The sequence below is a fragment of the Equus przewalskii genome, chromosome X (assembly GCF_037783145.1).
Source record: "Equus przewalskii isolate Varuska chromosome X, EquPr2, whole genome shotgun sequence".
NCBI lineage: Eukaryota > Metazoa > Chordata > Mammalia > Perissodactyla > Equidae > Equus > Equus przewalskii.
Window position 1 is genome coordinate 92861613 of NC_091863.1, and position 24551 is coordinate 92886163.

The window sequence follows — 24551 nt, forward strand, 5'->3', positions numbered from 1 at the left end:
TCTACTATATCACTTTTCACAATCTGTTGTCATTTTTATGATTTTGTACCTGTCTCTCTCCCTACCGTGTCTCAGCTATCTCTGCATTATAGAATCTAGTAAAGTACGATGGAGATAATAAATAGTCAATAAATGTTAAATGAATGAAGGAAGGAACGAATCCCTTTGTTTTGTATTTAGCATCAAAGATACTCTTGCCATGCTTAGCATTTAGAGTTCAAGGTAGTGATACACAACACTCTCAAAGGCAACTCCAAAAAGTGCAACTGACAAGTGAAATTTGGTTAAAATTCCCTCCAAAATTTCCTTTGCACATTTTAGTATATGTTCTAGGCAATTCAGTTGTGTTAAAAAATTACCATAGCTGCAAAGCTCAAGTTCTGTTCCTTTGTAACTTCTATTTGTTTATATATATCTGTGACATCTTTACATAAATTATTTAATTTTTCTCTTGTTCTTTAGAGTTTAAGTTCCCCTCCCATTAATGCCCTTAGTGGGGTGTTAGAAGAAGTAAGAAACTGGAACAGAAAAAAAACTGTAGGAGTATTAAATGTTTGCCTCATTTACTTCTATTTTATCTGCTGTCTAGCATTAGCCAGGCTTCTAACCCAGAATTGCAGCATAGGAAGAAATAAAAGATTATTTACTTTCTAGGAAAATATTCATTGTGCAATTCTGAAAAATGTGAGCATGGGCTTTGGATAAAAGTTTAAGGAGTTTACTGTAAAAATTATATTATTCTCTTTAAAACTTAAGTAATCCTCTCCTGATGTGAGTGTATACTCACACTGCTAAATATTTGGAAATGTGTTTGGCAATCTAATACAGAGCTAAAAAGAATACTTAGAAAATGTTTTAAAAAACTAACAGTATGATTAATAATCTTGTTAGAAATATTAGCCTTTAAGCAAAAGTCTCCTCAGAAACCTTATGTTTGAAACATACATAAGAATATAATTTCTATAAGATCATAATCCACATTTTTTCTTGCAGAAAATTCAGAAACTGAGTTCAAAGAAATCATTCCAAGGAAGCAAAATGTTTGAATTGTGTTCTAGTAAAACAAGTGATTAAAAAATCAATTCATGTAATCCACCACATCAACAGGCCAAAGAAGAAAAATCATGAGATCATATCAACAGATGGTAAGCAAAAACCTCTCATAAAATGAGTTTTTAAAAGCTGGGTAAAATTACCCCAAAGGAATCTCAACTGCTAGGGGTGTAGTGATAATCACAAGATTAAGGATGTGTCCCTTAGGTTAAGTATCAGCAATATTTGGCAGACATTTAAAACCATGCAGGTAACGATTTTTTTTTTTTTTGAGGAAGATTAGCCCTGAGCTAAAATCTGCTGCCCATCCTCCTCTTTTTGCTAAGGAAGACTGGCCCTGAGCTCACATCTGTGCCCATCTTCCTCTACTTTGTATGTGGGACGCCTACCACAGCATGGCTTTCCGAGCGGTGCCATGTGCACAACTGGGATCTGAACCTGCGAACCCCGGGCTGCCAAAGCGGAACGTGCAAACTTAACTGCTGCGCCACTGGGCCGGCCCCTAAAGTTTTTTTAATTACATAAGGAAACTCATAAATCTTAGCGGAATAAGCAAAACCCAAAATTACATATCTATCTATCTGCATAGTTTTTTTACTGTTTTATATATATATATATATATATAGTATATATAGTATCTATACATATATAGTACTATATGTAGTTTTCTACCATGTAAGTTTTAACTATATAATTTTTTTACACAGAAAGTATAGCTAGAAGGAAATACTCAAAATATTTAGAGTATCTTTGAATATTTGGTTATATTTCTTTTCTTTTTTATTTGTTTTTTACTTCCCAGATTATCTACAAATACATGAATGAAACTGATCACTTAAATGTACAATTTTAAAAGTTTATTTTTTTAAAGGAAGAAATAGGAAATTGCCTTAAATATTGCAGGGACATGTATTTAGTTACTCAAGGATCCACTAATTACCAACCAAACAATAGATTATGCTTACGTTAAAAAAGATATAACCTAGCAATAGCAATTATTGTCTTCCTAAAACTACCTGCTAAGAACAATATAACAGAGCTCTTTCCCTAAAGAACTTACCCTTCCCTAAAGAATTTAAGGTAATTGGTTATTGTACTCTACCAGGGAAATCCGCCGAAGAGAGGATAGTTGAGTATGTGTAAATTAGTTCCTAATTTTTTACTGAAACATCATAGTACTTAATTTCCATTCTGGGTACATAAAACCTTGTATATTGCTATCACCTCTCTAAGTGGGAATGATTACCAATTTGCTCCTTTTTTGTCATACCTACATACTATTTTAAAAGCCGGAGAGACTGATAATGGTCTCTAAATCATGTAATTGAAATAACTGGCCAGAGAAGTCACCACGCGCTTGTTTTTCCCATAATCTCAGATTTAGATGGAACCTCAGAGGTCACTGAATCTAACCCATTGAAAGGCAGTAACCTAGTTTGTGCTTCAGTATTTCCAGTGTCAAGTACCTCAATTCAAGGCAGCTTATCCCATTGTTGTAGTTTTGACTCATTATTGTACTTTTAATTATTAGAATATATCTGTATAGTGCAGAAATCGCTTTACCTGTAACTTCCATCCTCTTGGGCTAGTGCTGCCCTCTAGTGCTAGACCGAATAATAAATTCACTCCTTCTTCCATAGGATTATTTGAAAATAATTATGGTCCCCTGAGATTTCTGTGCTATAGGCTAAACATGCACAATTTCTTCAGTCCTGCTTTGCATGACATGATTTAAATCTCCTCACACATTTAGCTTATTTTCCTTGGTTTTAATCTAGTTCGTTAGTTAATATATGGTGGCCAATAACAGCAGGACTCAATGTATTATTTCTCTTTTACTGGATATTTCTATTGAACAGGGTTCTTAGTTGAATGTGACAAACTCTAGTTGCCTTAAGTAAGGAAGGAATTTATTGAAAGTCAGTTGGGTAGCTCAAGGAATAACCAGGGACTCTAGAGAACCAGGCTCAAGAAAAAGGGCAGGAACCAAGGGAGACCAGAAATTCAGAACTGCAGCTAAAATCACACCTTAAAATTAATATGATGAGGCCACCACTGGCATACACAGCTACTGAAATTTGCACCACTGCCATTGCTGCCCCTAGAAACTGGCTGCTGTGGTCAGAATGAATTCTACACTGCCCCCGCTTCTGTTTTGTACTAACGCCAGATTCCATGTAGGGTTAGTGTGTCTGACTGGCCAAGTCTGGGTCACAGGTTTTTGCTCTAGTTTCTCAGGAATTTTCTTGGTCTGTAATGGGAGACAGGCTCCACCTCCTAATAAGATTCTAATAGTGAGATTTTCACAAAACTAGAAAGGGGCTTCATTTGCTTAATAGGTGGAGTAAAGGCAAAAGTCTGCTACAAAAACTGTAAATATCATTTGATTTTTCTGACAATCACATCCCACTGCTGATTCCTGTGAACAACTAGTCATCAAAACCGCCTGTTGTTTTCACATGTACTACTCTTGTGCCAGGTTAGCAACTACATTAGCAACATACTTATTACTTCTTGAGACATCTGTGAAACCCACAACATCCCCTTCTGACAACTTCCCCTTATACACACACACACACACACACACACACACACACACAAATAATGGGTTCTTGCAGCTGTGTTTTTATGTATGATCCTGGCCACAGTTAATTGGTCAAAAAGTAGATGCCCTCACCTAAGCTGGGACAACCAGATTCTGGGCCATTCAGTAGTCAGTGTTTGAACTATGACAAAATAGGGTAGAGAAGGAATGACCACATTTAACCTCTGTACACAAATAAACAACGAGAGCTGATATTCAGAGAAAAAGAAAGAATTGAAAGAAAGAGAAGAATGAGAGAGGGAGGGAGAGAGAGAGGTGTTTAGTCCCAATGACTTTACATTTATTCCTTCACAAATATTTATTGCATCCACAGGCTTACAATGCCACATACTTTTTGATGACTTCCCTAAAGCTGTGTCCATGACATCTCTTAAAAAAAAAGTAATTGTTCCTCTTATCATCTAAATATACGCTTCAGTAGATGCTATTTTTAAATGTTAGAGGAATCCTGTGTGTCACCGGTTCTTCAGAGGAAATAAAAATCAAATTAATAAATTTTAAGAGCTGAAAATTTGTTCAAGTTGTTAGGGAAATCACAAAATAAATGTCTGAAGAGATTTTAAAATGTAAAATATTTTATTATTTGTTGTATTTAAGTCATTACTTGGAACTAGGGACCTAAAGATTGATAAATAAACCTTTTTCACAAGGCATATACAGTTGTCTGAAGACAATAAATACACGCAAAATATTAATTTAAGTGCTATAATTGAGTCCGTCGACAAATACTGAGCTCCTTTCTGTGTTAGGCTCTGGGATACCGGTATCTACAAAATATCTGTGAGGCTTAATGGCGCAAATCCACCTAAGGGATAAAGAAAAAGTCATTTAAGACTTGAAAAATCAGGGAATAACTATAGAGGTGAGAAGGGTATTTTCTGGCAGAGGAAGCAGCACTACCAGCACACTCTGGAAAGTTCAAGTCATTCCATGTGGTGGGGTACTGAAAGGTAGGTCTGAAGAGATCATCAGAGATTAGATTACGGAAGGACCTTTTTTTTAAAAAAAAAGATTTTATTTTTCCTTTTTCTCCCAAAGCCCCCCGGTACATAGTTGTGTATTTTTTAGTTGTGGGTCCTTTTAGTTGTGGCATGTGGGACTCCGCCTCAGCATGGCTCGATCAGCAGTGCCGTGTCTGCCCCAGGATCCGAACCAGCAAAACCCTGGACCGCCAAAGCGAAGGGCGCGAACTTAATCACGCAGTCAGCCCCCTCAGCCAACCCCCTGGAAGTACTTTTATGCGAAGAGTTTAGAGTATTTTTTTTTCTATCTTATTTAAACTAACTGCTAGATTTGTGGTAGCTCTGCAAATGTGAGAGAAGCAGAGAACTAGTGCATCACATGAAGAACGTAAGGTTTTTTCGCCAGGAATGCCAACAGCAAAGAAGAGAAATGCGTTCTTCTAAGAGCTATGAAAGGCAAGGGTCAAAAAGTTACGAGAGTAAAAGTTGCGGCTGACTGAGAGACGGATGCACAGGAGAAGAGACGGTCTTTAGAAAAAGCGGGAAAGAAATGGGCGGGTCTTTTTTTTTTTTTTTCTGTGAGCCAGGTTCCTTCTAGGAGACATGGGAAGGGGTATATGCCAAGCTCCACCCCTTAGGCCTTAGCAACAGCGAAGGGAAAGCCTGTGATTGGAGGACGAGTTTAGCCGGCACCCCAGGGAGCAGTGAGAGGCTACATAAGAGCTTCGCTCGGCTGTGGTGCAGCAGTGAGGTGAAGCTGAGATGGCTTCGCCTTCCAACGTAACGTTTCCTGGAAGGATGCTGACAGACCCTAAAAGTAGGGGAAACATGGCCTTTCTAGATATGTCTCTAGGTATGTAGATCCCGGATCCCTATCCCCACCCGTGTGGGCGGGCTGGCTTTGAGCGGGAGAGCTCGGCATTGGGCAGGCTCGAAAGGACACTGTGAGGGACACGGCCCTGGGCGGGTGGCTCCCCTCTCGCTCTGTGCCGCCCCAGCGGGATGAAGCCCTGTCCGGGCCCCGGCTCTCCTCTCTGCTCCCAGTCTCCTGTGCTTCTTAGGTGGGAAACTGGCCGAAACTGACAGAAATTGAGTGGGGAGTAAGGATTGCTGGAAGGGGGCAGGAGGGGGAAGTAAAAATCCGGCTATCGCCATAGATTTTACTCTCCTGAGGAATGATGCCAAGCTACCTGCCCCCCTCACACACAGGGGACCAAAAGCTCCGCCATCGGCCACATTCCCTCTTCACAGTCTGCAAGTTCCGGGGGCAGGAGGAGCAAGCCTTAGGGCTGGTTGGCAGGAGTGGTAGTCGGCAGCAACACCGGGCAAAGGGGTGGCGGATTTGCTTGCTTGCTTGTTGGTTGGCGCTGATTCACGCTGGACTACTTTTCTCTCCGCTGGCGCCCTCTGGTCTTTTACCTCAGACTTCTGACGTGACCGACCACTCTGGAAATGCGGAGGGGGAGGGGAGAGGAAGGGGAGGAGCGAGGGTGGGTTTCACAAATGAGGGGGGAAGAAGCAGAGTGGGGAGGGTAGACTTGAAATGAAAGGGCATTCTTTGTCTTTTTATTCTTGAGTTGTCAGAGTTCTTTATATATTGTGGATACTAGACTCTTCTCAGGTATGATTTACAAATATTTTCCCCTATCTTGTGGATTGTCTTTTCACTTTCTTGATAGTGTCCTTTGAAGCACAAAAGTTTTAAATTTTGATGAAGTACAATTAATTTTTCTCTTTTATTATTTATGCTTTGGTATCATAGCTGAGAAATTATGTTTACTCCTATGTTTCTTTTTAAGAGTTTTCTAGTTTCAGCTTTTACACTTACATCTTTGATCCATTTTGAGTTAATTTTTTGCATATGGTGTGAGGTAGGATCCAACTTCGTTCTTTCGCATGTGGATATCCAGTTGTTTCAAATCATTTGTTGAAAAAACTGTTCTTTCCCCTATTGAATGGTCTTCTTGGTGGAATTGCTTTCCTAACTTCATTTTTAAATAGTTCATTGCTAGTGTATAGAAATATAACTTATTTTGGGGTATGGATCTTGTATCCTGGAACCTTGTTTAACTTGTTTGTTAGCTCTAATTTGTGTGTGTGCATCCTTAGGATTTTCCGTATACAAGATTATGGCATCCGAGAATGGAGATAGTTTTACTTCTTTGTTTCAAATCTGGTTGCCTTTTATTTCTTTTTCTTGACTAATTGCCCTGGCTAGAATTTCCAGTGAAATGTTAAATAGATGTGGTGAGAGTGGGCATCCTTATCTTAATCTTAGGGGAAAAGCTTTCAGTCTTTCACCATTAATCGTCATTTTAGTTGTCGGTTTTTTACAGATGCCTTTTATGAGGTTGAGGAAGTTACCTACCCTCCCCCCATACCTTGGAGGGGGAATGGCTGTGAATAGTACCTAAGACATTTTCTTGCTTTTGTTTTTGTTTTTTAAGGTGTTTTTAACAATCTATTTCATGACTAGTATCTGTAGGCTTTACTTTTCTAAGACGTAGTCCTTGTGGATTCCAGACTGTTGCTTACCTCCCACCCCCAGTTTCAACATGAGTTCCAAAATATTTTGTGGCATTAAAATGACTTTTTTCTTTTTGAGGAAGATTAGCCCTGAGCTAACTACTGCCAATCCTCCTCTTTTTGCCAAGGAAGACTGGCCCTGAGTTAATATCTGTGCCCATCTTCCTCTACTTTCTATGTGGGATGCCTGCCACAGCATGGCTTGCCAAGTGGTGCCATGTCCTCATCCTGGATCTGAACTGGTGAACCCCGGGCCGCTGAGAAGCGGAATGTGTGAACTTAACCGATGTGCCACCAGGCTGGGCCCCCCAAAAATGACTTTTAAAAAATAATATTTGGTTGCTGGACAGGGCTGGCACTGTGGTGAGGCACTTGCCAAGGATGCAAAATTTCAGGAGGCACCAAAAATTCACGTAATGACCATAAATAAAATTTTACTGAAATAGTTTTAAAAATCAAATGGATAAACTACAGCCTTCTGGCTGGTCGCCTGTTTTTGTAAATAATTTTTTTCATAAATAAAGGAATTAGAGTGAGGCAAGTGAGGCAAGGTTGTACAAGTACAGGGTCTGATCTCATCCGTTTTTGTTGGTGATATTCTGTTCTTCAGGGATTTTTCTTGCATTGATTTTTATTTTTGAAAATATTATGTTAAATATTGTTTTTATCTCGAATACTGAGTTTTTTGGAGCCTCCTTAAATTTTATGCCTGTGGTGCATAGCTCACCTGCCTTACTCTAGGTCCTGCCCTGTTACTGGGACCCTGAATAGGGGATAATCCCAGAACTGAGGGGAATTTATAGCACAGAGGTAAAACCTAATGCTTCCTGCACTTTTCTTTGTGTGGATTTCACTGATCGGTGTTTTTTTTAGCAGGTGCTTATAGAGGTAAAAATATAAACTGATAGGGGCCGGTCTGGTGGCACAGTGATTGGGTTTGCACATTCCGCTTCGGCGGCCCAGGGTTCGTTGGTTCGGATCCTGGGTGTGGACATGGCATGGCTTGGCAAAAGCCATGCTGTGGTAGGAGTCCCACATATAAAGTAGAGGAAGATGGGCACGGATGTTAGCTCAGGGCCAGGCTTCCTCAGCAAAAAGAGGAGGATTGGCAGTAGTTAGCTCAGGGCTAATCTTGCTCAGGAAAAAAAAAAGTATATATATATATATATATGTAAACTGATAAAGAGCTAAAGCAATCAGTTTCTCTCAAAATTCAGAGAAATAGGGGCCACAGTTGCAGAGTGGCCTGGTCCCAAAAATTTAGTGGTTGTGTGACCTTGTGCAGGTTGCTTTACCTTTTGGAGCCTGAGTTTCCTCAGTTGAGTAGTATCTGCCTCATAGAGTTGTTGAGGATTGCATGAGATAATGCAGATAATGTGCACAAAGTACCATGCCCGACATGGAAAAAGTTGAGTAAATGTTTGCCATACGTCCTTCAGAAAGTGGGCCTGGGGGCTGGCCCGGTGGCTTAGTGGTTAGGTTCGCATGCTCCGCTGCAGCAGCCCAGGGTTTCACCGGTTCGGATCCTGGGCGTGGACATGGCACTGCTCATCTGGCCATGCTGAGGCAGCGTCCCACATGCCACAACTAGAAGGACCCACAACTAAAAATACACAACTGTGTACCAGGGGGCTTTGGGGAGAAAAAGGGGAAAAAAATCTTAAAAAAAAATTAAAAAATAAAGTTATTCTATTAAAAAAGAAAGTGGGCCTAAAGCTTCACTTTTGGGAAGCTAGCAATTTGGCAAGTTGGAGTCGACATCTCCTCTCGCTCTGGATGTGGCTATCGAACTTTAGAGATGTAGCAGACTTGCCAGAGATGAAAAGGCATCCGGTGGAAAGGCGGGGTTTAAACAGTAGGTAATGTCAAGCTCCGGAGACTGAGGGGCGTGGTTGTTTGGTGAAACTTGGACAATAGCAGATTCAAGGGATTTCGGAGGCACTGTCATTTAAGTAGATGATTACAGCTAGGAGGATATTGGAGAGTCTGGTTTGGAAAAGACTGGCTCAAATCATAGTAGAAAGGCTGAGGAAAGATGTTGAATTGAATGTGGTAAGTTAGTAGGAGGTTGTACGTGAGAGTAAAATCTGGTAATCATAGAGTTGCAAAGATCTTAGGAGGTCACTGTTTCATGCTCTTAAACGTTGGTTCTCCCTATCCATGTTTATACCATTTCAGACAAATGAGAGTCCAGGTTTGGATCTTTTCAGGAGGAACAGGCGAAACTTTCAATAAGTCCTTAAAGGCTCTTGCAGTTTGAAGCCAAGAAAAACACATCATAAAGAGCAAATACGTGTTGTTTCTATGAGTTGATGAAAAACCCATACTTTTCCAATAAATTTCTCCATGTTTTTATTAAAGCGAAAATAATATTTTTAATAATACACATCTTTGTCTTTGGATAACAACACATATGCATTAGAAAAGCAATTTTATATTATTTATATATTACACATAATTTTATATTATTTACATACTTTTATATTATATAAATATTTACATCGAATGCAAGGATATTACTTGCATTGTAATAAGATGTACTAAAACAGGAAAAGGCTCTACAAATTTATTTTTTCTTCTTATCCTTAGTAAACATTCCCAAAAGGTAGTATCTTCTTTTTTTTAGAAATAAAAGGCAAAAATAAGCCCAAAATTGGAACTGGCAACAGCAAAAACTTAATGGGAACTGCACTTCCCTGTTCATCACTTCTATGTAAAGGAGACTGAGGCAAAAGTTCTGTACTTTGAAAGACAGGAACCCTTTCTGCTTGCTAGATGTATTGGTTCATAGAGCCGTAAATATTTATAAAGCATCCACTCTGCATTAAGCACTGTGCTAGGCACTTAGTATGCTGATAAACAGACAACAGCCTCTCCTAAAGTAGCTCATAATCTAGTTGGAGAGGTAGCTAGTAAGTACGTGCAATTACAGATGTTAGCTAGGGCGAATCTTCCTCAAGTAAAAAGAGGAGGATTGGCAACACATGTTATCTCTGGCCGAATCTTTCTCAGAGAAAAAAATACGTGCAATTATATGTCGTTTTAAGTGTTCTGGAAGTGTGTGTGGTGAGAGCCTCTCAGAAATTGAGAGGAACCTAAGTCATATTTTCTGAGGTTTCTACTATTTTATGTTTTTTTCTTTTTGAGGAAGATTAGCCCTGAGCTAACATCTGCTGCCAATCCTCCTCTTTTTGCTGAGGAAGACTGTCCCTGAGCTAACATCTATGCCCATCTTCCTCTACTTTATATGTGGGATGCCTACCACAGCATGGTGTGCCAAGAGGTGCCATGGCCGCACCCGGGATCCGAACTGGTGAACCCCAGGCCACCAAAGCGGAATGTGCGCACTTAACCACTGTGCCACTGGGCCGGCCCCTATTTTATGTATTTAAAAAATGACAAAACAGTGTTTTCAAAAGTTGGAGTGTGTTTTAAATATTTCTAAGTAATAAAATGCATTTCAACACATTTTAAAATATAAGGCAATATAATCATGCTTTTCACAAGAAAATTAATCATATAGTTTATATAAAAATGTAATTATTCGTATGGTACCTCAAGCAGAGTGATCTATTTTAAACTGCATGAGGAATGTTGTCTTTCTTCAATTCCGACACTATATTTTCTGAAACTAAGTATATCTTACTTAGGTTAAGAATTCAAATTTGAGGTTCTTTGGTGAGGCCTGGACCAAATGATTCTCCTAAGTGTTCTCCAGATGGATTCAGTGGCGAATATCATTACAGAGAGCAGCGTGAGCAAAGCAGCTTGTCTCTGTGATGATATATCCTGAGAACTAAGGAAAAAGGACATGAGAATCTGGGAACAGGTTGATTGTTATATTAAGAACGCCTTCTTCATAACCTCATAGACTATGTTGAAAGAGTCCTTCCACATCTTACCCAGATTCAAAAGCATTTTTCTCTTCCCTTTAGAGAGGCTGAGCAGCAGTTGGATTTCATCTCTAAACCATAGCAAATGAGATCTCTGATTGCTAGCTGTATGTATTATTGTACAATTCCATTGCAATGCAACAAATCAAATGGTGGTCTCTGGAATTACAAAGTCCAGGGGTGAAAACTGTGTATGACTTCACTTAAAAAAAACCCTGCAACACGTTCCAAGGGTGTAAATAATTGAAACTTTAAAGAAGTAATTAAGTTTTTAAATAAGTTTGTAAATAACCATTGTGTTTGAAAAATCGAGACCTCTGGTCTTTCTTAGGGTTGTTTTCTGCTTTGAAACCATCTGTTAATCCTGACCTACTTAACCTACAGCTGTATACTTACAGGAAAAAAAAACACAAAATAGAGAAATGAAGTACTTTTCACGGGCCACATGCATTCACATGAGAAAATTTTTTAGTGTTAATAACTATTAAATGCCAATTCAGTTCAATTATTTATTAAACATTCACTGTGTATCTAAGAGAATTTCTATGAAGCACAAATATTTCTTACACTACAGAGTTTTTTTCTTAAATTTTCTAATCTTATTAATAGAATTTTAGAGCTGGAAGGGACTATAGAGACTGTCTTGTTACCGAACAGTCAAATAGGTAAACCACTTATAAAAAGAAGTAAAGGAATGTCATTGCTAAATTCCTTGATACTTTGACTTAGGCCATACCTGAGATCCTTTTTGAGTCTCGTGGTACATTTTCATGTTGGAGGAATAGATATCTTTCCCTAATGCCATTTTTTCAATTATATTTCAATTTGAATATTTATGAATTTAATATGAAATATTTATTAAGTCCCAAATTCTAAGTTTATTTCTGGAAAATCTAGCATAGCATGGATGTTCAAGATTATATAACTGAAGCATACTTCTTTTCTCTCTTTTGAATCTGAAGAACCTTCAAGATTAAAATTTCCTACACTCTTGACTTTCATCACAGTTGGTATTTTAAATACTGATGTCTGAACCCTACATTAGTTTAGATAAGTGCTGTGCCGTACAGGCTTCTCCTGAGGTGGCACCATATCAGGTTTTAAGGGCAAAGAGAAATGGAATAGTCAACATTTGGCCAGAGGTGAGATAAAAGACCTGTATCATACAAAGCTTTTTTACTTTATTGAGAGGCATGCAGAAGTTGATTTGGAAAATGACAAACGTAGTTGCTTTTAAAGATTGAGTGTTATATTAAATGAACTCATCATTCATGTTTTCTTTGACTATCCTCCTTTTGTGGTCTAGGCATCTTTACAGTTTTTGCTAAAACACGTTCCTTCTAAAATGAGGACTTAGTTTCTAAAGATAACCAAATGAAATGAAAATTGTTAGATAACAGAAAAGATGGTAGTTTCCTTTCAAAAGATAGTTTCCTCTCAAATAGGTATGCAGTGATAATGTAAATTCCCCATTATTTAAAAAGCACTGATCAATTTCCTGATTTCATGTGATACCTAGCATATTGCGAAGCACGTAGAATCCTCTCAGTGAGTGCTTGTTACCTGGTAGATTGACATGGCACTGTGCTGGAGATAGCGTGGGATTCTCCCCTCACCCCCGTCCATAATCCTCATTACTTGTGTCTTAGCTCCTGACACTCAAGGCTTTTTATCATCTACCTTATCCATCTAACCTTTCCCCCGTAACTCTCCGGCACTAATCTTCCATTCTAGCCAAATTGATCCTCTTCCTGAAAATACCGTATTAATTCCTGCTCCAAGTCTTTTCTCATGTTGTTTCTCTTTCTTGGAGTGCCCAGATCTTTCCCCTCATTCAAGTGCAATCAGTCTTACCCACCTTTGCCACAAGGATTTTGTAGCTGTTCCAGTACACAGTAGTCTGTCTTCTCTCTGCAGTTCTGGAGCTTTTAGTTTCTATGTTATTCGGTTGATACGTAATCACATACAGGCAAGTCCCAGCTGGCAAATGTGTTGCTGTGTTCCAATACCTCATTTGTATGCCAGCTGTTGGATGCATAAAGAATTTCCTCTGTAGAAACAATATAAAGGGTAAATGGGTTTCTAGGGCAATGCACAAGTCTATTTGGTGCACTGATATTTGGATTGCAACAACCATTTATAATAATATTTTATACAATAATATATTTCAGGGTCAAACTGAGAATTCTAGGAAGTCGTCTCCCCTGCTATAGTTTAAGAACATCTCTCTGTGGGTTCCTCCTCCTCCTCAATTTGGCCTCATTTCTTTGGTGACCTGGGGAGGTCTTTGATAACTGGTGGTTCGGTGAGAATACTGTGAGTTCTGGGGTAAGAGCTTTGTGCTTGCAAGGGGATGAGTAGAAGAGAATGAGGCTGCGGAGGCCCCTGCAGTCAATGTTTCCATTCGATCTGAGGTGGATAGGGAGAGGACTTCTTGTTCTTCTTGTACTTTTTCCCTGATACCACCCTAGTGTAACCTTTTCTGTCTTCATGCTTGGAATATTGCAATCCCTCTGCTTACCCCAAAATAACTAGTCTTTCTTTTTGTAGTCTCACTCTATTCTGCAATCACAAATTGAGATTTTCCCAAACCATCGGTTTCATAATCTCACTCCTGTGCTCTTTGAAGATTCTCCATTGCTCAGAACAGTTCTTTGCAATTTTGGCTAACCATCAGAGTTACTTGGAGGACTTCTGAAAAAACACAAATACTTGAGTCCCTCTCCAGTCTTACTGAGTCATAAACTTGGATAGGGTTTCTGTATTTTAAAATAAATCTCCCCAGGTAATTCTGATGCACAGCCGGGGGAGAAAACCACTGACCATAGAATAGCATTTGATAATCTTAGCATGACTTTCAAAACTCTTCATGTTCAGGAGATTTATGTTTTAATCCCAGTTCTGCCATTAGCTAACCTTGGGTGTATGACTTCCTCCGGGCCTTAGTTTCCTCATTTGTAAAATGAGGGATTGGTGCTTTCCTGCTTCATGATTCCATTCCAGATTTAAGGTGATTCTAGGCCTCTTTCTACCTTTACATTTTAGTTAATGCTATATTTTAGTCGTATTTCAGGAAAGCTGATTTAGGAGACAGTTTAAATGAAACAAATGGGTGAGTGATCACTTTCAAGTCTAAAATGTACCCATGACATCCTTTTCATCTTTTAAACAATTTCATTTACGTGTGTTACAGGCCGTCAGGACAAATTCCTGCTGTCTGCTGTACCTTGTTTCTCTGCACTCCACTTTGGTGTGCTTATCTTCCCTTGCACTAGTGATCTCTTTGACGTGAAATTCAGTTGTGGGATAAACATAACAAAAATGGAAAAACACCAAGGAGAAAATTGAATTTCCTGTTAGTTAAATGAATTTTATATAGCAGTTGAAAGTGTCGTCATTAAATCTGAACCCTTAATACAGGGCTGCTGATATTTTAGAGAAGCCAGTACTATCCCTTATGAGTCTAAATTGGGTGAAAGCAGCAACCATTTTCAAGAAAACTTAAATGTCAACACCATAACAAAATCTTTGTAGTCTAGGGTAATGAACAACCTCAGAGAAAGGCTAAATAAGTGGGAAAATAATGTATTGTTGACCCAGAGAGTTTCTTTATTGTAGATTTGCTTGGATACCGGAGTATATTTCTGCCTTCTCTTCTAGAACAATTACCGTGAGTCCAAATATCTTGGTGCTGTTGGCTAGGTAGCAGATATGAGACTTATACCCATTTGTTGAATGTGAACTATGACAGTCAATCTCTGTAAAGCCTATTTGGGAATGACATTTTTTTTTAAAGATTTTATTTTTCCTTTTTCTCCCCAGAGCCCCCTGGTACATAGTTGTGTATTTTTTTAGTTGTGGGTCCTTCCAGTTGTGGCACGTGGGATGCCACCTCAGCGTGGCCTGATGAGCAGTGCCATGTCCGCACACAGGATTCAAACCGCTGAAACCCCGGGCCGCCGAAGCAGAGCACGCGAACTTAACCACTTGGCCACGGGGCAGGCCCCGGGAATGACATTTTTATAAAAAGCTCATCTTGTATGGAACGTACAACATTTTGCTTTCTGTAATACTACCGCTATTTGCTATTCTTTGGCTCATCTTTGTTCATTCATAGTACTAGGGAGGTACATGATATTTGGATTGGGTTAGAGCGAGATGGGAAAATGCTTCCAATCAGTAATATGTTCAAAAGGAAAGGATTAAAAAAAATCCTGTGGGATTAATGTGGCACTGTCAAGATGACACTAAGATTGAAGTCTTTATACTGTTATGTGTAAGCTAAAAAATAAGCCAAGAAGGATTTGATTATGGGGGAAGAGGACTCTAGGTATTTCTGGAGCCATTTTATATATTTCACTCATGAGTTTAAAAGGATTATGTGAGTTGCAGCGTGGTTTGATTGAAAGTTCAAGTGACTTAAGTCCTGTTGGGCAAATGAGGCCACTAACAGGATTTAAAGCCATGCCATAGCTTTCCTGTGTAGCACTAAATGCTGTGCCTAATAATGGTGGCATACCAAATCTTAGGATGAAGAAATCAAGAGGACAGGGTAAAGTGGGTGTTTGGATACTGGCTTAGAGGTTGCTGTTATACTACTTAAATGCTAAACTTGATTTCGTGCAATTAATTTCAAATAGAATCGAAAGGAAACTGCTATTTTAATAGGAATACCATATTCAAATGAATGGTCACTAGCCTGGGTGCTGCTGTCCTAATTCTTGGGATAGCTGAGCTTTTGAAGGAGAATGTGTAAGGTAGTGGTAAGACTCTTGGACTCAGAATCTGTCCCAGCTTGTTATCATCTTGATTTTGTGCCCTTGAGTAAGTCCCATAATCTTCCTATGGCTGTCTCCTTCTTTATAAAGTGAGGATAATCTCTGCTCAGCTGTAAGGGTCGGGGCACAGGACCTGGCATTTATTATCTCATTTACTGAGTGTCTCATATATGCCAGGTACTGTGCCAACAGTTTCATGTGGAAGTGCTTTGTGAAGTTTAAAGTACTATTCGATTTAAAGGTGTTATTATTAACCTACTTAGTTTATCCATTCAGCCATCCCTGTCATAAAGCATTAGATAAATATTTCTCAACTGTGGCTGTAGGTCTGCATGAGCCTCAATAAATTTTCTATTTTATTTAATCCTTAAGTGATTTGAAGATAGAGCTTGCCATTATTTTTGGTGACTCTGAGAACAGGAAAAATTAAAAGCCACTGCAAATTGTGTATGAGTGCCACAAGACGCAGACTGGTCCCAGAGCACCCCACCATATCATTGTGAAAGGTACCAGCTCAGGAAGGAGCTTGCTCTTCACTTTTTCCTCTCCAAAGTTTTGCTCCCCTCTTTAGGAAGTCACCCTTCTCACTGGGTCTCTGTTTCAGAGCTGATGGTGGGGGAGGGGTTGGAGATTAAGAAACTCTTCCTGTGGTGTCTTGTAAGATGCTCTGTTAGTGCACTCCCTTATACTGTAATGAAAAAAAAATCTGTACAAATCTCTGTACAGAATGTAGAATACGGGGGAAACAACAGAGAAAAAATTGAGAAGAAAAGGGAATACATAAAGAATATAAAGAACAGAAAATTAAAGACTATGTCTGTGGGAGATGTTACAACCAATGGCTGCCGAGAGGCAGACAGAACAAAGGCTTAAAATGGGATTGTCAAGAAATGATACTCAATTGATTGCTGAGCTTTACCCTGCCTTTGGAGATGCCAGCCATTTCAAAGGAAATCAGAATCAGATTTTTGGAAACCTGAGGCAGGACTAGTACCAAGCAAAATAATAAAGGAGTGGTTAATCTTTGGTGTTCAACTGCATCCTCTTTTAGACCCTTCTCAGCTCCCCATCTTTCTTCTAATATCTCTAGCTCCTTCCAAATGCCTAACTTGTGCTTACTTCCAAAGATACCTTGACCTAAGTAAGCTTTCATTCACTGACAGAGCAGCCAACCTTTAAACCTTTCCATCCCAGATATTATGAGAGAGATTTTGGAGTAGGTTGTACCTATCTCTCATTCTTCAAATCATGCCATGTGAGTGCTCTCTACATAAGTGCATAAGAACATGCCTGACTACAAAGTCAAGTCTGATTGCTTCCTGCTACCACACTGATCTTGGTTCCTTGCTTGTTTGGTATCTCTTGTGAATATCCTTCACCATTGTTTCCTTTCTTGCTTTTGAGGAGAATAAATGCAACTCATTGTCTAGCATTTACTTACATTTAATCATGGATGACACTATTGCTCTGTATTTCTCTGAAACTAAAATAATATTTAGTAAAATAAGTTATTTAAATGATTTTCCCCTTAAGCTACTTTACTTTGAGTATATTTTATTTTTGCATAAATCGTTACTATAAATTTAACAGGAATTTTTCTCTTTGTTGTTCCAGGAAACTAACCCAAAAATGTCTGTATTGTTTGATCTTTGTTATGGTTTCAAAATTTCATTATTGTAGTGTCATCATTTCTCAGGGTTATTAATTTTTAAAATTTCCTGAAACATGATAAGGTAGAATATAGATTATTCACTTGAGATGCACTGTTGTAATTCAGCTTTTTCCATTGTCTTCATTTTTATGTGTTTTCTAATACAGATGAAATTATAATGCTTAGAAAGATAGGAAATACAAGCACTGAAGAAGGAGGGAATGAAACACAGAACTGTGGAAAAATGCACTCAGTTTCAAGAGGGCGATCAGATGCTCCTGGGCATCACCGGGAGAAAGGTAAAGTATATTAAAAATCGCAATGTGGTAAAAAGAGTAACTAGGTAAGTAAATTCGCAAACTTGGGATGTGTTCTAAAGTTCCATTATGTTGCTAGTTTTATTTTTCTTGGAAACACAGGCACACAGAGTTGGTAAGAATTTATGCCATAACAAATGAAAACTTTTTTTTTAAATTTATATGAGTTACTTCCTTAAGGGAGGGCAGGATGAGAATGAGAAATGTTTTGTACTTCTTCACAAGCCTGGCTGATTAGTCCAATTCTACTTTTAGGAGGCAACACAGGAAGGTTAAAGGCATGGTTAATAATCTGGGCACCATGACATCTATATTTTGATGAAATGAATGCTGAGGGCAAAGAGAGTGCAGAAGAACATGAAGAAAGTTTTTTGTATCCCTAATCACATTGGTCAGTGCAGTGTGCATAGTTTAATATGAATGCACTGCAGATTGCCATAGTAGAGAAGTCTTTTCAACAATTAAGGATCTCCATAGTCTAGTCAGCAGGTTGGCATCATCTTGCCATTGTGGTTCCTCTAAGCTCCTGACAGTTACCTACTCAGCTTCACTATAGTCCTTGTTTGAATCCTTCGGTGGTTTAGCAGGTTCTGAGAAAAGGAGTGATAGTCGTTGTTAATAAGGCCAGAGCTACTACGAATGGTGAGGTGGCCCATTCTCATGGTTCTAACTAAACATAAAATTGAATTTTGTGAGCCTTTTGGAGATCCATATTCTTTGATCGTTTCTTAAGCTGTCTTTACTCCCAAAGCAAAGCATATGATTGAGGCAAATATTCACATGATTAATACAAAGCAGACAGTTTCTCTCCATCTCTCCTTTTTCTATTAGAGTATTCTTTCAATTAATTTCAGATAATGTGCCCCAACTTTGGTGGTGTATGAAAGCAACTTTGAGGTATTGTATACAGAGAAAACTACCATATTAAGGTATGCAAATAGAAACAGTATGGCAAAGACTGTTCTGGAATTCAGTGAGACTCTCGGACAATATCAGATTAATGAAATAACAAAAGTGTTGCAAAACGCAGTGCATAGCTTTAAAACAAAGAGATCACAGATAATACTTCTGAAAGATATGTTGAATGTACTGACTGAAAATACAGAAAATAATTATTTTTCAAAGAATGTTCAGAATTCAGAAATGATATTGAAGAAAGAAATCATGGTAAAAAACCATACCAAGAATCTTCTGGATTCAAGTCTGGACAAAGCCCTTTAAACAGGCAGCCTTTAATTAAGCAGGTAAATAAATGCCAAGAATTAACCAATATAAAAAGTCCTAAATTTAATTAATATATTTCTTAATATTAAGGATTATTTTAAATTCTGTTGAGGGCAGGGATTGTTTCTTAGTATTCCCCCATGGTTCCTTGAACATAATTTGAGTTCAATAATTGTTAATTGATTTTTCCCCTGTAACTGTTTTAATAAACATTTAATTTTTGCTATTTTCAATCGTCACTAGAAATTTTGAATTTATAAAATGCCAAAATAGATTATTGGTTTCATGATTTGTCCTGTATAATCGGTTCTCATTTTTGTCCTTATATGGAATCTATGATCTTAAGTGATAGTATAGAAACAGTTTTTGAGGCATTGTGAATGAATTGTAAAAACTAGAAGTCAGATGACATAGGATATGAAATACACTCTGGAACCAACAGGTGGGACATACTATAGTTGTAAGAATCCATCACCTCTAAACTTGTACAGGTGAGCCAGTCACTGGACAGGAATTTGAGACGTGCTCATTTCCAGATTCATAAGCTATCATTGCTGCTACTGTTTCAGCTTGGCCTATAAACTGATTCATCTTAAGGTGTTACGTGCTCATTTAGTAAAAAATGGTGGTTCTGGGAGCTTAAACCATTTTTGTCAAGTTATGTAAATGCAGATTTTTTTTGGAAGGGAACATGTTGTGTTTTCAAATATTTAGAGAATTAATTTAAATTGATTTAGCAAATATCGATTGAACATCTATTCTATGCAGGCACTATGCAAAGTACTAGAAGAGCTCTGCCTCAAATATTATATGTTGTGATGGGAGAGAAAGATAAGAAAGAAATTTTATGCCAGGCAGGTTGCAATACATGTTCTAATAGGGTATAAGTTATATGTTGTGGGGATACAGTAATTCATTCTGAGTAGGGGGACTTGAGAAAATTTGATGGAGGAGATGACATTTAATCTGTAGGGTGAGGAGGTTTTTGATAAAGTTTTGAAATAAGGACATGAGGTTATGTCTGCTACAGTCTGAGATCCATAAATGAATTGAGAATATTGTAAAGTAGTATTTTCAAACTGAAAATATCTTTCTCTCTCATACTTTTGAAACTTTTGAGACTGTTGTTAGAGCAGAATTCACCAGAAAAAGATACTCTAGTAGAGAAATATATTAAAATTTAAGCATAATTATTTCACCAATAAATTGATTAACAATTACAATTTTCAATCATGCTTTGAAATTCTAATAAGCTAGTTTTGTACTTCATAAGATGTAATCTTTTTTTTTTTTTTTTTTTGCTGAGGAAGATTTGTCCTGAGCTAACATCTGTGTCAGTCTTCCTCAATTTTGTATGTGGGTCACCACTACAGCATGGCTGCCAACAAGTGGTGTAGGTCAGTGCCCAGGAACCAAATCTGGGCCACCAAAGAGGAGCACGCCAAACTTAACCAGTAGGCCACAGGCCCAGCCCCCCTCACAAGATTTAATCTTAATATCAGTAGAATACAATTGGATTTATTCAACACAATTCTTTTTGATAGACAATTTATGTTGTTTATAAGGAAATAAAACTAACACGTATTTTGTTTTCTAAAGGTAGAAATCTGTAGTATCCAAGCTGCTGAAAATATTTCGTATATAAACATTTGCAAAAGTCTACAAGCTCCTTTGGAAAGGTACTTGGGGGCACATGAGTCTTTAGGAGATGAGTCTCAATCCTTTCTGCTCCCTCACTGTGCTCCCAACACTAGTCACTTAGAAAAGAGAAGAGGTACATGTGCCTTCCACCCCATCTTCTTATTTGTGTTTACAGTAGAAAAGCTGGAGAGTGACTGTGGTTTTTTGCTTTAGCAAAGCAACAGATTTGTCATATTTATTTGACTAAAGTTTTATGTGAAGAATATTCTTTATGCCAGTATCTCCCCTGCCTTTTAACAGCTGCTTCCAGCTGCTGGTAGAGTTATACTAGAAAGTCGCAACGCCAGATCTAGGGCAGATTTTGTTTGCCAGGCAATATTTACTAGTGGAAAGCTTGATTTCTCAGCACGGTTCATATGACTTTATCCTCTTACATTTATGTAGCATCAGAGAGATTTGTCAAAGTTTTCATTATTTCCATTTGGCTGATTCACTCCACTGCTCTTTTGGTTTGAAAATTGAAAAGGTAGAAAGACTGTGTGGTTGCCAGACTAATTTACATGAACAGTATTAAGCCAACCATCTGCTTTCTTTATAGCTACCTTTCCCCTCACTTATTTTTACCTTTCTCTCTAGAATTAAGTATTACTTTATATTGAAGAGAGAGTTTCTTTTTAATGATCCTGAGCTGGTGTAGAATAAATAGTATGATTTTGAACACTTTCCTTTGGTTCTAAGGATTTGTGCTACAAAATTTTGTTAAATATTCTGTCTTTCCTCAAGTATAAAGTTACAGAATCTATTGTTTCTTCAGGTAAAACATAGATCCAGAAAATGGTAGGTAGAACATGACCTTGGAATAAATTCAAGTACACACAAAGCAAGTAATTTTCCATATTTAAAACTTTATTAAAGTTTTATATGCATAAAATTCTTTGTGCCAATGACATGAAACATCAGAGCTTTCAGCAAATTAGTTCTGAAAACTGTTTAGCCTATAAAAGTAGGAGCAGTGCACATATAAAAAGTAGAGGAAGATGGGCACAGATGTTAGCTCAGGGCCAGTCTTCCTCAGCAAAAAAAAAAAAAAGAGAGAGAGAGAGAGAGGAGGATTGGCAGCAAATGTTAGCTGTTAGCTCAGGGCTAATCTTCCTCAAAAAGAAAAAAGTAGGGGCAGTGGAATTCTAAAAAAAGAGTTGCCTTTAGAAATGCTCTTGACAAAATCTCATTATGACTTAATGAAGTTATGGGGTATATGTCTCATTCGTTTTGCAAAATTGCGGTTCTTTGCAGGAGAAGTGCAATGACAAGTCTAAGACCCAAGCAGAGAGGAATGGAGGCCAATCAGAGGAGAAAAGATCTCAAGACCAACTGGAAGAAAATCGACACCATTCAGAGAGATCTCAGGGCCACTCAGAGAGATCTCATTGTCAATCTAAGAGGTCTCAAGGGCAATTAGAGAGATCTTATGGCCAATCAGAGAGATTTCATGGCCAATCAGAGAGATCTCGTGGCCACACAGAAAGATCTCGTGGCCAATCAGGGAGATTTCATGTTCGATCAGAGAGATCGCATGACCAATTAGAGAGATCTTGTGGCCATTCAGAGAGATTTCATGGTCACTCAGGGAGATCTCATGACCACTCAAAGAGATCTCATGTCCTATCAGAGAGATCTTATAGCCAATCAGGGAGATCTCATGGTCAGTCAGAGAGATCTCATGGCCAATCAGGGAGATATCGAAGATACTCACCAGCAGGAAGATTCAGAGCATCACCCCAAAAGGAGTCTGAATTTGAGAGGTAAAAACATAATGAATACTTAATCATTAGTACGATGTGTTGAGTGATGTGGAAATGTAAAGGCATGCTTTATATATCTATATTTTAATGGCTAAATATGTATTTGTTGTAACAGACATTGTATTGGGACAAAGATATTAATGAATGGAGGTGGTACATACATGGCATTAATATTCTTTCAACTTGCTGATGTTCTCTAGCTATCATCTAGTTTCCCAATGTGCCCTAATTAAATTGTTCCATCTAGGTTGGCTTTCCCTGGCAAAGCCCCATGTCCTCAGTCTTTCCTAGGGCCTTCCACACAATAAAACATATTGACTCAGTGTCCCATTCCCTTTGAAACTGACAACCTGCTAGGCTAGCTAATCTAACAACAAACTGCTAGATTGATAATATATAATCTTTGATAATGAATTTCTGTGTTTCCCTTCTCTATCTCCTTCCTAAAGAGTCTTCAGAGACTCCTCAGCAGATAAATGATAGGTGTATCTTTGGACAGCTGAGCTTTTCTGCTTTCCTTAAATCATACCATAGGAGAGGATGCTATTCTAGGTATAGGTGCAAACCTAATGTTCCGAATATAGTTGCCTTATAAAACTATTAGGCCAGGTCTGTGTGTTCTAGCAAAAGAACCAGAGAAATTTAATAGTATTGCAGATTGAGTTTTAAAAACCTTAAAACATTTTTACTGTGATTGGTTAGGGAATTGAGTAAAAATTTATTCTTAGTGACGACGAAAATAATCCATATCCAATCTATAAATGAAAATTTGGGTGAGTTTATTCTGAGCTTAAATCTGAGGATTATAACCCAGGAGAGTCTTTTCACAAAGGAACAGAGCACTCCAAAGAGGTGGGGGGGTATACAGGGTCGTTATATACCCTCAAAGAGGATGTTTCACATATGATTGGAATGTCCCTTTTACAATAGTCGCGAGACTACTCTGTCGGCACAGCCTATTGATGGAAATAGCAGGTAGGTCTTCTGTCTCGGTGAACACAGCAGGGTGGCAGTCTCTTGTCTCCAGCTGGGTGGTCACAGGTGAGCTGGAAGGTGAGTGCAGCAATCAGTTCCTAGCCTAAGGAAAAATGCTAATGTCGGGGGGAAGTTGCATCTTTATCACAAGGGCCTTTGTTCTGGCCATAGGAAATGTCTAAGCAGATATGCAATGCGTGCTCAATAGCCAGTCAGCCCCTTTTGGAGGAAAACAAAGAGAAGTCAGGCCGAATTAGGTTTATACCAAATGGCTTCCTCATATACTCCAATATATCCTATTGCTTGCCATTTTTATTTGTCATTTCCCCCTTTTGATCTCTAATCTTTCGATAGAAAGCATTTATGATCAAATATTGTCCCTCGGCGCCAGGGTGGTTGCTGCCTGCCCTGGGTCCATCATGTCCCTCGGTGCTAGGCTTTTATCTTATTTATTTGCCTGGTCGTCCACGTTGGGGGGAAATAGTGGACAAGCATGGAAGTATATTTATTAACAGAGGAAGCATTTCATATGTTATGTAATTAATTTAGATTGTTGCACAAACATTGCATATGCACTTTTCTATGACACCTTGCATTTACATTGTATATGATTATAGAACAAGTACAGTAACGATAAGAACAGCATTTTTTAAAGGATTAGTCTGAAATGAATTCTTAGTCATAGTCCGTATCAGAAAAGGAAATTTGTCCAGGGTTATAAGACAGACTGACCATCTCAAGCTGTCAAGCAATCATTACTTTAGTTTGTATGCTACTCTTACAACACTGAGTAAAGAAAACAACAATTAGTTTGAATATTATGACCAATACAAGGATTCCAATAAGTAATAGAAATAGGAATTCCAATCCGGATTGAAAAAGGGAACAGGTACTGAAAGGGAATCAATGAAACAAATCAAACTAGGTGCAGGATCGCATAAGGCATCCACCTGCTTCTTCATGTGCTTTAGCAGAGATGACACATTGGAAGACTCATCAGGTATAAAAACACAGCATTCAGTCTGAATGATTGCACACATGCCACCTTGGGATGCTGTAAGAATATCTAAGGCCATTCTATTTTGAAGGACAGCCTTTCGCATTAAAGTCATTTCAGTATTTAA

At 38.3% G+C, this 24551-nt stretch overlaps 1 protein-coding gene across 2 annotated transcripts in view; it reads left to right on the forward strand.

Moving 5' to 3' along the window:
- Positions 1–5125: 5125 nt before the first annotated feature.
- Positions 5126–24551, forward strand: part of LUZP4 (leucine zipper protein 4) — a 42592-nt gene continuing 23166 nt past the window's right edge. Inside the window, exons 1-4 of one of the 2 annotated variants that reach the window (XM_070604137.1) lie at positions 5126–5473; positions 17636–17767; positions 18911–19029; positions 21944–22452. In XM_070604137.1, the coding sequence (XP_070460238.1) occupies positions 5383–5473; positions 17636–17767; positions 18911–19029; positions 21944–22452 (851 nt within the window). In that variant the 5' untranslated portion in view covers positions 5126–5382. Of the gene's footprint in view, positions 5474–6119; positions 6242–17635; positions 17768–18910; positions 19030–21943; positions 22453–24551 lie in introns of those variants that run through there. The other variant, XM_070604138.1, reaches the window with a different exon arrangement.